A 12,460-nucleotide genomic window follows, 5' to 3' on the forward strand; every position below is an offset into this window, starting at 1 on the left:
TGGGCCCCTGCATATGCATGGGAGACCCAGAAGAAGCTCCTGGCTCCTGGCTTCCAGCCATTTGGGGAGTGAACCATCGGATGGAAGACCTCTCTCTCTCTCTCTCTCTCTCTCTCTCTCTCTCTCTCTCTCTCTCTCTGCCTCTCCTCTCTGTGTAACTCTGGCTTTCAAATAAATAAATAAATCTTAAAAAAAAAAAAAAGTAAGCATGTAGAATGGTGCTTGGCACATATGAGGGGGTATTCAGAAAGTTTGTGGAAAATGTGTGTTAAGAAATACTATTGTGCATAGATTTGAAAATTTTGGCCATCAAATTTATCTTTTTAAAAATATTTATTCAAGAGGCAGAGAAAGACACAGAGAGAGCTGCCATCTGCTGGTGCCAGCAATGACCCAGCCTGGGCTGAAGCAGGAGCCAGTAACCCAGTCTGGTTCTCCCATGCAGGTGAAGGAACTCAGGCACCTGAGCCATCACGCACTGCCTCTGAAGCGGGGTCCATATTTGTAGGAAGCTGGAATCAGAAGCTAGAGCTGGAACTCAGACCTCTTATGGAATGTGGGCATCTTAACTGCTGAGACCAAACATTGGCCTCTTAAATTTACCTTTTAATTCTATTTTCAATGATCTTTTGAAGTCCCCTTCTCACTGTTAGCTGCCTAAGATGGCTAAATTAAGGAGAGAGATCACATCCTTACACTAGTTTGTTAGTACACAGCAGGAAACTATCAGCCACATATTGGGTATTCCAAAACTTGTTACACGTAGTTAACTGGTAGTTAGAGGTGGTTTTTAAATTCACCATACCATCTTTTTAAGTAAGGAGCACTCAAAAACAAAAGGAAGGTGTTGGGGAGGGGTCATGGCACAGAGCTGAGGGTTGGGACACCTGCATCCCATAGCTGAGTTGTGTTCCAGCTGCTCTGCTTCCAATCCAGCTCCTTGCTGATGTGCCTGGGGTGGGCAGAGGCAAGGGGCAGTGGATGTTGTCTTGAGTACTTGGATTCTTGCAGCCCATGTGGGAGACCTGAATGGAGTTTCTGGCTCCTGCCTTTGGCCTGGCCCAGCCCTGGCTGTTGCAAGCATTTGGGGAATGAAGATTTCTCTCTCTCTGTCACTCTGCCTTCCAAAGAAATAAGTAAATCTTAAAAAAAACAAAAGGTTTGTAGAAAAGGGGCAGGCAATGTAGCACAGCAGGTTAAGCAGCCATTTGGGATGCCCACATCCCATATTGGAGTACCTGGGATCAGTGGATCCAGCTTCCTGCCAGTGGGCCCCCTGGGAGGCAGTAGATGATGTCTCGAGTATTTGGGTCCCTACTACTCATATGGGAGACCTGGATGGAGTTTTTGGCTTCTAGGTTTGACCTGGTCCAACCCTGGCTATTGGAGGAATTTGGGGAATGAACCAATGGATGGAAGATCTCTCTCTCTCTCTCTCTTTGTCACTGTTCCTTTCAAATAAATAAAAGTAATTAAATTTCTAATGACAACAAAAAGAATACTACCCTGGGAACACTTGCTCTGCTCAGAATTAGAATGACCCAGAGGCAGGTTGGTGCCAGAGGATTAGGGTGACCTTGAAAAATGATGTTTCTAAGTTTGGGGCTTTGTTCAGCTTGGTAGTTAGGTGTGGTTAGGACAATCCTGGGTCGTGTTGGTGTGACTGGCTCTGGCTTTTCCTGCTGGTGTACACTCCAGTAATTGGCTTCCTGCCACCCATGTGGGAGAGCTGGATTGAGTTCCCTGCCTTTTCTCTGTTTATCTGTCTCTCTGCCCCTCAACCAAATAAAAATTTTAAAAATAGAGTGGCTACTTTGGATTAGCAGTGGTGCCCAAACAGTTCCAGCGGCAGAAAAGAATAAATATAGTATGTGCCTTATGATGTCTGAGGATTGGGCTAATAAGAGCTTCCAGAAGGAATCTTAAGTCTTAACAATCAAGTCATTTTTACCTCTGTTCTATTCTTGATATTAATCACTTGTGTTTGCTTTCATGTTCATTCATTTTGTCAAAATGTTACTGGGCACAATAGCGGAAAGCTGGAATCAGAAGCCGAGTAACCGGGACTCCAACTGGCACTCTGATAAGGGATGCAGATGTTGCAAGCAGTGGCTTAACCTGCTGAGCCACAACACCAGCCCCTCCATGTACTTTAAGAAACAATTTTTTGTTCTTTTTTTTTTTTTTTTTTTGATTTGAAAAGCAGAAGGACAAAGAGAAACAGAGTCTTCCGTCTGCTGGTATTAGTGAATGGGTGGTGGTTAATTTAGTGGCCCTCAGTGGGAATGGTGCAGATCACTACTGGGCATTTTAGAAGTTTGCGTGGGTGTTTTGGTTGATATAACAATTGAGACAGAGGTGTTAGACATTCTGTTCTGTGCAGAAAGATTTCATAACAGCATTGATTCATGCAGCTTTAATGTAGAATGAATTTTCTAGGACTGTAATAAATCAGAGCCAGTTTGTACTGTTCTTTTTGTGGTAGTGTTCACCAGTATGGAAAATTCTGTCATCCGTGGCATTGTCACCTCTTTGGGACACTAGTTCTCCACATCTGTGTTGCTTTACCTTTGAGGCTGAGCATTCATGTGGAGGAGGACGTAAAGACCAATATTAAAATGTTCTGAAGACAGCTTGGCAAATATCTGCCACACTGAGCTTCCTTACCTCCCGGTGTCTCCATGTCGCCCCTGCAGTAAGCACTGGGGGTAATGACAGGTGCATGGGGAGGCGAACGTCAGCACTCTTCTCCATCTTCATGCATTGTGCCAAAGCTTGTGCTGCTGCCTCGGTTCTTGTGGGTATCCTCTGGGTTCAAAAGCTCTATTTTTGTGATGTCGTGTAGTACCACAGTGATGGTGAAATACTAAGATACAGAAATATGTATTACTTTATTAAAATTACTTTCCAGTTCTTTATATTATAGTTAGGGCATATATATGACAAAGCATGTTGTTGATAAGTTATGTATCTAGTAGATTGTGTTACTAATGAATTTATTTCAACAGAAAATGGATGTTTCAAACTGAATCAGTACAAACAAAGAGTGTTGAGTTTGCGAGTTAACTGGGTAAATCAGGCACTAATAGGTTTCTGTCATTTATTATTCAAATCAAAATTGTTATTTGTTACTGTTATAAGTTAAAAATATAGTTGGTCCCGTCTCAGTAGTAGAAATGGGAACATCGAGGATTTATGACCAGTTTTTATGGAGGTTATCCTTGAGAGAGGTCTCCCATCTGCTGGTTCACTCCCCAGATGGCCGCAATGGCCGGAGCTGAGCTGATCTGAAGCTGGATCCAGGAGCTTCTTGCAGGTCTCCCACACGGGTCCAGGGGCCAAAGCACTTGAGCCATCTTCCACTGCTTTCCCAGGCACATTAGCAGGGAGCTGGGTTGGAAGTGGAGCAGCTGGGACTCGAACTGACTCCTGTATGGGATGCTGGCACCGCAGACTGGGGCTCTAACATGCTGCCCAACAGTGCCGGCCCTGGTCAGCTCTTATTTCACCTAAGAATCAAGATAAAATGTTGCAACTCTTTTTTTTTTTTTGGCGGGGGGGGGTGGGGTGATGTCTCGTTTTCTTATCTCACCGCATTTTTCATTCTTGCAGCAGACTTTGTGCAGTGTCAGCATCTGTGTGTGATTTAATTATTTGGCAACAGAAACTAGAAGGTACCAATAAGATCTCTCCCATCAAAAAATTTATTTTTTTTTTGTTGATGAAGGTTTTGTGTTAATACAAATCCATGATCTCCTTGGAATATCTGCTGTAGCTCAATGTCATGATAATATTTTGGTATCATCAATCCAAATGAACATTTGTTATATTGGGGAATGCAGTTTCGACTCACATAGTCATTAGATTTATTTTTATTTTTAAGTGAAAATTTCCTCTCTATACTAAACTTGTCTCTTCCTTTCCAGAAATGTCTAATGCAAAAGAAAGAAAACATGCCAAGAAAATGAGAAACCAGCCCACCAATGTGACTTTGTCCTCTGGCTTTGCGGCTGAAAGAAGCATGAAGCACCATATCGGAGGTGGGAAACCTTTCAATGCTCAGAAACAAGGTAAGATAGCACACGATGGTCTCTCTGCACCCATTGAGACCTAACTGCTGTTGTCAGCTTCTCTTGATCATCATTATCTAAATAATGATTAAAATAATAAAAACATTTTTCTCTGAGCAGGCGAGTTTGCGTACTTGCTGAAGTTTATTTGTAACCCCCAAATCCATACTTGTGGGGTTTCGGTGGTCGTTTGTGGAAATGTACAGAGCTGGAAGACTTTTGAGTTGCCCCTTGTGCCCATTCCCGGCTGAGGACAGAGCCCTTCAGGCAGCTGCACTTCTGACTAGGGGTTGGAGCTCTGCTGTTGCGTGGCCTCACTCCAGGCACTTAATACTTCTGAACTCTTGCATGAAAGTAGAGAAAATGAGCTCCACCATGATGAGCTGCTTTTGGTATTTAGATTGCATTCTATGTGAGCTTGAGATGTACACATGTTCCCCCTCGGAGCAGTGGTTCAGTATTCACTAATTCAGTGGTCGCTAGGACTGTAGAGAACATTACTATGAATAGTGAATAGTAACCCTGTGTGTTTTAGAGTTGATATATCTTATTCCTACCTTAACATCAATTATTATTAAATTACACATCTGTATTTCCTAGGTGAAGTACAGTACAGTCTTCATCTCTGCATTGAACTTGTGCTGATTTTAGAATCTTATGAGGTGATGGGAAGGGGTGCCAGTTGTTCAATGGGGCAGCAGTAGAAAATGCCAGCAAAAGCTGGTAACCTAGAACTTGTTTGGAATCCTTTAAATAACAGTGTGTGTTGGGTCTGATTGAATAAATTTTAGATTCAGATTCCTAGGACCTGGGTTCAGATCCTATAGTTGGTATCTACCATGCCATGTGGAAGTCCCTTCATGTGTATTTACTCATTAAAACCTCATAATGACAAACCTTGTTACTGCTTCCAGATTATAGTGGCTTAATCATTAACACCACAGTGGAAATAAGCAAGAGCCCTGTAAAATTAACCATTGTTCTCCCCCGCTTGAGACAGACATTTGATGTTATCCTAAGGTCAGAATGCTATCAACATCCAGATGTTTGAATAGAGACTTTACTTTTAATTCTTTCTCTGATTTAGCACAGTGGCTGTCAACCTGAGTGGTTAAAACTGAATATACGAAATCATGTGGATTACATATTATGTAAGGGTGGGTTTTTTGGCTGCTGTAGTAAGATAACATAAACTGGGTAGCTTCTAAATAATAGAAATGTTTTTCTCCCAGTTCTGGAGGCTGGGAAGGCCAGGACCGAGGTGCTGTCAGATTTGGGGTCTGGAGAGGATTTGCATTTTGGTTTACAGAGGCTGCCTTCTCACTGTGTCCACACCAGCTGATGGGGCTTTTCTTATAAAGGCACTGTTCCCATTCATGGGGGCTCTACCCAGGTGACCTAACCGCCTCCCAAAGGCCCTGCCTCGTCATATCATCCACTTGGGGTTAGACTTTTCTTTTTTAAAGATTTATTTATTTTTTTGTAGGTCAGAGTTATATAGAGGGAGAGACACAGAGAGACAGAGGTCTTCCATTAGCTGGTTCACTCCCCAAATGGCTGCCATGGCCAGGGCTGTGCCAGGCCAAAGCCAGGAGTCAGGAGCTTCTTCTAGATTTCCCATGTGGGTGCAGGGGCCCAAGTACTTGGGTCTTCTTTCATTTCTTTCCTAGACACATTAGTAGGGAGCTGGATCAGAAGTGGAGCACCCAGGACTTGAACCAGCATCCATATGGGATGCTGGCACTGCAGGCCATGGTAGCTTTACCTGCTATGCCACAGTGCCAACCCAGGGTTAGACTTTTTTTTTTTTTTTTTTTGGACAGGCAGTTAGACAGAGAGAGAGTGAGAGAGACAGAGAGAAAGGTCTTCCTTCCATTGGTTCACCCCCAAAATGGCTGCTATGGCCAGTGCGCTGCGCCGATCCAAAACCAGGAGCCAGGTGCTTCCTCCTGGCCTCCCATGCGGGTGCAGGGCCCAAGCACTTGGGCCATCCTCCACTGCCTTCCGGGGCCACAGCAGAGAGCTGGACTGGAAGAGGAGCAACCGGGACAGAATCTGGCACCCCAACTGGGACTAGAACCTGGGGTACTGGTGCCGCAAGCAGAGGATTAGCCTAGTGAGCCACATGCTGACCAAGGGTTAGACTTTTAACACATACATTTTGGGGTGAGGCACAAACTCAGGCATTAACAGGAAACTGTAGATGGGGTTGTTTTCCTTGTATCTGTTTATATCCAAGTTTCTCTATATGTCATACTGACATGATTACCTAGTGTGCTGGCACCTAGCTTTGTGACCTCCCTCCTGGAGATCCTGCCTCTTTGAAAAGAAATAGCAATAGCCACTTTACAGGGTGATTGACCAGTATAGCCACCCAGCAAATGTTAGTTCTCCCCTACGATCCTTATTCCTGGTAAGAGTGACATTTCTTCTTGTTTCCTTTTTGAAAACCTACTAGAGCCTCACTCTGGAACTACACGACAGCGGCAAACCAGAATGACCCCCCACTCACTGTCTGAGCCTGACGGAAATGAGCTGTGTTCTTCCAAAGTCACGTTTAAGAAAAAGGGAGGCTGGAAAGCAGGCCCTGAGGGCACTTCCCAGGAGATCCCCAAGTACATAACCGGTGGGTGTCTGTCTGATGCAGTCTGTTGGAGGTGTGAGTGCCTTGTTTCTGGTGCAGCCGTGTGCCCGCAGAGTGCCCTCTCCCTCCTCTCCCCTCTGCCCCTTCCACTCCAGGCCCTCCTCACCTCCAGTCCAGACTTTTTTTTTAAAGCTTTATTTATTTATTTTAAGATTTTTTTTATTTATTTGAAAGGCAGAGTTACAGAGAGAGATCTTCCATCCACTGGTTCACTCCCCAAATGGCTACAATGCCTAGGGCTGGGCCAAGCAAAACCAGGAGCCAGGATCTTCTTCCGGGTCTCCCAAATGCGTGCAGGGGCCTAAGTATTGGGCCATCTTCTGCTGCTTTCCCAGGCGCATTAGCAGGGAGCTGGATCAGAAGTGGAGCAGTCAGGACTCGAACCAGTTCCTATAAGGAATGCCGGATCTGCAGGTTGCAGCTTTACCCGCTACATGACAGCACTGACCCTTGGATTTCCATTCTTGAGGTTCTCTTCTCTTACTCCTCTTGCAAGTGCTTATTTGTGAACTGTTACTCTCTGCACCCCTGTCCCTTCCTCCTGTAAATGTGCCATCCACACTCCTTGGGACTGCATTCTCCAAAGATGGAACCAAATGTAATAATTGCAGTGGCAACCAAGACCTCCCTTTAAAGGGCCTGTGGCCAGGCTTTCTGGCCTCATCTGTCATGTCCTCATCACTCCCATCTCCTCTATCACACAAACCCGTGTTCCTTGTGTACACCTGAGATGGTTCTTCTGGTCCTGCTCAGTGCCTTTTTGGAGCAATTTACAGAAGTTTCCCTGTTACACTGTTTACTCTTCAAAAAACAAGAATCTGTATTTCGATAAAGAAAACCAATAATAGACATACATGAAGGGGCTTCAAAAATGTTCACGAAAAAATGGGATGAAGATATAATGTGCCTTTTCCATGAAGTTTTTGAAGTCACTAAGATTTGGAAAAGGCAGAAAATAATAAGGGAAAATGCCCTGTAGTCAAAAGCAGTGTTAACATTTTGTTTCCCTCTGTGATTACTGCACCTAAAAATAGCTGTGACCATATTGTGTGTATATATACTGCATGGAATGTATTGCATGAAGACTCCTGTTTTTAAAAATTTGTAAAATTGTTTTCAAACTAATTTTTTTAAGATTGATTTATTTATTTGAAAGAGTTACAGAGAGAAAGAGAGAGAAGAAGAAGAGGAAGAAACAGAGAGAGAGATCTTCCATTCGCTGGTTCATTCCCCAGATGGCTACAACTGAACCAGGACCTTCATCCGGGTCTCCCATGTGGGCGGCAGAGGCTCAAGGACTTGAACTGCCTTTTACTGCTTTTCTCAGAACATTAGCAGGGAGCTGGATCAGCAGTGGAGCAGTGAGGACTTGAACCGACATCCAACAGGCCCATTCATTTGCAGGCAGTAGCATTACCTGCTATGCCACAATACCGGCCCCTAAACCAATTTTTCTCATTAGAAAAATAAAACTGAATGCTTATAGAAAACTTAAACTAAAGTTAGTTGATGAAGAACAGTCAGACAGTGTTGTTAGCACAGGAATAACCACCATCAGTGTTCATCTGAGAGGGGGCTTGGGGTGCTGGAGGAATTTCAAATCTGTCTTCCTTCTGAAATCCAGCCAAAAAAGCAGTGTGCATTCAAGACTTGTGTGCAGTGACTCTCTCCTTTTCTTCGACAGCTTCTACCTTTGCCCAAGCACGGGCTGCTGAAATCAGAGCTATGCTGAAAGCTGTGACCCAGAAGTCTTCAAACTCACTGGTCTTCCAGACCCTGCCTCGGCACATGAGACGGAGAGCCATGAGCCACAACGTCCGACGCCTTCCTCGCCGATTACAGGAAATGGCCCAGAAAGAGGTGGGAACTGCACTTGGTACCACTGTTCAGGGTAGAGGTCCGAGAAGAAATGGAGAGATATTGATCTAACAATCTATTAAAATGAAAAACCAGGAAAAACACATTCCTTATGGCATGCTTTTGGGGGTGGAGGTGGGGGTGGGGATAGTGGTAGTGGTGGTAGTGGCAGAGGCACATTTGATGCAATCATTCAGTCCTGCCCTTCCAACTCCCAGGCCAGATTTGCAGGCAGTTCAGTATTACAGCTGCTGTCAGATGCAGCATTTGGAATTCCTGTCTTTTAATGGTGCTGAATAGTTGATGTTTCCCTCCTGGATTTAAAATGAGATTCTGACCCTCTTACTGGGTAGACAGTTTTGGTTCAGTGATTTGGAGATGTGGCCAACTTGGGGTTGGAAGGTAAAAAGTACAGCATTAATACCTACTGTTTGCCTTTTCCAGGGTTGAAAACTTGAACTTTGTTTTAATTTTTGTACAATTCTAGTGGTGTTTTGGCTTCAGCAAAATTCTGGACCTGAACATTCTCTGAGACAATTTAAGCTACCCATGTCTTTTTTTTTTTTTTTTAAGTAGAGTTCAACACATGTCATGTTGATTTATTTATATTTTATTTGAAAGGCAGAAACAGGCTGAAGCCAAATTTTTCAATCCAGGTCTTCCATGCGGTTGGCAGACATAAGTACCCGAGCCATCACTGGCTACCTCCCGTGTTCATCAGCAGGAAGCTAGCTTGGAAATAGAGCGGCCTAGGCACTCTGATATGGGACGTGGGCATCCCAAATGGCATCTTAACCATTGTGCCAAATACCTGCTCTGCTTCTCACATCTTTACTGATTGTTTAGAATTTATTTATTGAGCAGTCTTCTATATACCGATCCTGTTTGGGTGGGGTTAGAGTTCAACACAACAAAGTCCTTATCTTTATATGACTCAGAACTAACAAGAAAGAATTTTTTTTTTCTTAAAAATTTAGCTTAGCTGTGGAAGAAATTGAGAGTGCAAATTAACCAGGAATTTTGTACTTTCTAGATTTAATGGAAAGTCTGTTTCCCAGTGATAACTTTCAGCATTTGTCTGTCAGTGGGTTTTTCCCACTGTTGTGTTTTGGTTTTAAGTTTTTGGGTTTAATTACAGTGTTCCAGGTTGAAATGACAATAAGCCAGCTTTTGATTTGGTCTCTTTTGCTCTCTAATGTTAATAGTTGACCATTTTGTAAGTATCCTAATCTTCACGGTCCATGCAGTTAGTGGTAGAACTGTGCTTCCTTCCTAGCTTTGCCTGACTCTTATATGTTCACTCTTCCCCTTGTTGTCTCTCTTCTCTGCTTACCACCAAGATAAAAAATTAAGCAAACTTAATGAAATCTTTAGTTTCCACTTAATCTAAAGTTAGCTGTTTGAACTCCTGATGTTGAGTTTTGTTCTGAGGTGCTGACAAGCTGGGATCTGTCTCTCTTTGTGAAACCGTAGGCTGAGAAAGCTGTACATCAGAAAAAAGAACACTCGAAAAACAAATGCCATAAAGCTCGAAGATGTCACATAAACCGGGTGCTGGAATTTAACCGTAGACAAAAGAAGAACATGTGGTTGGAAACTCATATCTGGCACGCCAAACGCTTCCACATGGTCAAGAAGTGGGGCTACTGCCTGGGCGAGAGGCCGACAGTCAAGAGCCACAGAGCCTGCTATCGAGCCATGACAAGCCGCTGCCTCCTGCAGGTGCGCTTTTCCGCCGGGTTTTACACCTTTTCAAATGGAGATTTTTATTTGTTTTCATTTTATTTATTTTTAACAATGTATTTCATTTATTTGAAAGGTAGAGTTCCAGAGAGAGGGAGAGAGAGAGAGATCTTCCATCTGCTAGTTTATTCCCCAACTGGCTGCATGGCCCTTGGTGTTCTAGGCCAAAGCCAGGAGGCAGGAGCTTCATCTGGATCTCCCATGTGGGTGCAGGGACCTAAAGATTTGGGCCTTCTTCCACTGCTTTCCCAGGCACATTAACAGGGAGCTGGATTGGAAGTGGAGTAGCCGAGACCTGAACTGCCGCCCATATAGGATGCCAACTTTGTAGACAGTGGCTTAACCCGCTACACCACAAAGCCAGCTCCCCAATGTAGACTTTTAGAATAGTTCACGGTATGCCAAAGTCCTATCTGTGAGCTTGTCCACTTTATTTATTTATTTATTTTTTAAGATTTTATTTATTTATAGACATAGAGAGGGAGAGACAGAGAGAAAGGTCTTCCATCCACTGGTCCACTCCTCAGATGGCTGCAGTGGGACAGAGCTGGGCCAATCCGAAGCCAGGAGCTTCTGGGTCTCCCATGCAGGTTCAGGGACCCAAGCACTTGGGCCATCTTCTACTGCTTTCCCAAGCCGTAACAGAGCAGCCGGGACTCGAACCAGTGCCCATCTGGGATGCTGGAGCTGCAGGCGGAGGCAGGCGGAGGCTTAGCCTGCTGTACCTCGGCACTGGCCTCTATTTATTTATTTTAAGCTTTTAATTTATTTTCATTTTATTGGAATGACAGAGAGAGAATGAGAGAGAGCTACCATTTGCAAATGCCTGCATCAGCCAGGGCTGGGCTAGGGAGAAGCCAGGAGCAAGGTGGAGGATTAGCCTAGTGAGCCGCGGCGCCGGCCTTTGCAGGATTTATTATGTCTTGCCTAACTGACTTTGTTTTCTCACGTTAGGTAGATTTTGGGGATGAATAATCCTTATAAGCAGTTGTTTTAGGACTTAAAACATTTTAAAAATTATGCCAAAGATCTTTTTTTTAAAAAAAAAAAATTTATTTATTTATTTGAGAGGCAGAATTCTAGGTGAGAGAGGAAGAGTCAAAGAGAGAGATCTTCCATCTGCTGGTTCACTCCCCAAGTGGCCACAATGGCTGGATCTGGTCTGAGCCAGGATATCTTCCAGTTCTCCCACGTGGGTACAGGGACCCAAACACTTGGGCCATCTTCATTGCTTTCCCAGGTGCATTAGCAGAGAGCTGGATTGGAAGTGGAGCAGCCCACCCCAGAAGCAGCAGTTTTTATACCCTATTTAGAACCTGCCTTTGATTATGAGATAAAACATGGATTTTTCAAGTAAGGCACTGATTTTGATTGAAATTAGTTTAAGAATATTTGTTAATGTAATAGGAATGGGTGGTTTTCAGATTTCAACTCACCAAAAAGCTAGCTTTAGCAGTTTGTTCTGTGTTTTGGATGTCCAGAAGTTTTCTGATTTGGATTTGGCTTCTTAGCACTTTTGCCAGAGGTATGTTCTTAGGTATTTTGTTATGTTTCCCCTTTTATACAGGATTTATCCTACTACTGTTGTTTGGAGTTGAAAGGCAAAGAGGAAGAAATACTAAAGGCACTTTCTCAGATGTGTAGCATGGACACAGGTAATCTTATTTCAAAGCTGGGTTGTATGTTACTTTTGTATATTTGCTCGTTTCATGAACAAGTATATACTGGAAGCTTTTTGGAATTTACGCATAGATAAAAATGGGTGAGACAGTTCTTGTTTCCCATGAGCGTGTTAAGAAATTCGGGGTTGTATTTAAATCATGTGTAACATGTCAAGGGTGGAGTAGGAGATTGTTGTTCTGACGGAGTGAAGAAACTTCTCTCTTAGGTAGGGAGAAACTCAAAACTCATTAAATTAAGAAATTTAATTCTCATTCATTTAATAATTATTATTTTAAGATTTTATTTATTTACTTAAAAGAGTTACAGAGAGGCAGAGAGAGAGAGAGAGAGAAAGAGAGAGAGAGAGAGAGGTCGTCTATCCACTGGCTCACTCCCTAAATCACCGCAGCAGCCAGAGCTGGGCCAATCTGAAACCAGGGACCTGGAGCTTCATCTGGGTCTGCCACGTGGGTGCAGGGGCCCA

General features: G+C 43.7%; 1 protein-coding gene across 2 annotated transcripts in view; it reads left to right on the forward strand.

The window, feature by feature from the left end:
• Nucleotides 1–12,460, forward strand: part of POP1 (POP1 ribonuclease P/MRP subunit) — a 40,291-nt gene that overhangs the window by 1,566 nt on the left and 26,265 nt on the right. The window contains exons 2-7 of one of the 2 annotated variants that reach the window (XM_089336367.1): nt 3,613–3,674; nt 3,927–4,070; nt 6,529–6,696; nt 8,399–8,574; nt 10,045–10,293; nt 11,882–11,969. In XM_089336367.1, coding sequence (XP_089192493.1) covers nt 3,929–4,070; nt 6,529–6,696; nt 8,399–8,574; nt 10,045–10,293; nt 11,882–11,969 — 823 coding nt within the window. In that variant the 5' untranslated portion in view covers nt 3,613–3,674; nt 3,927–3,928. The remainder of the gene's footprint in view (nt 1–3,612; nt 3,675–3,926; nt 4,071–6,528; nt 6,697–8,398; nt 8,575–10,044; nt 10,294–11,881; nt 11,970–12,460) is intronic. The other variant, XM_008255786.5, reaches the window with a different exon arrangement.

This window comes from Oryctolagus cuniculus, chromosome 6 (genome assembly GCF_051225735.1).
Source record: "Oryctolagus cuniculus isolate XC-2025 breed Fujian yellow rabbit chromosome 6, ASM5122573v1, whole genome shotgun sequence".
NCBI classification, from domain to species: domain Eukaryota; kingdom Metazoa; phylum Chordata; class Mammalia; order Lagomorpha; family Leporidae; genus Oryctolagus; species Oryctolagus cuniculus.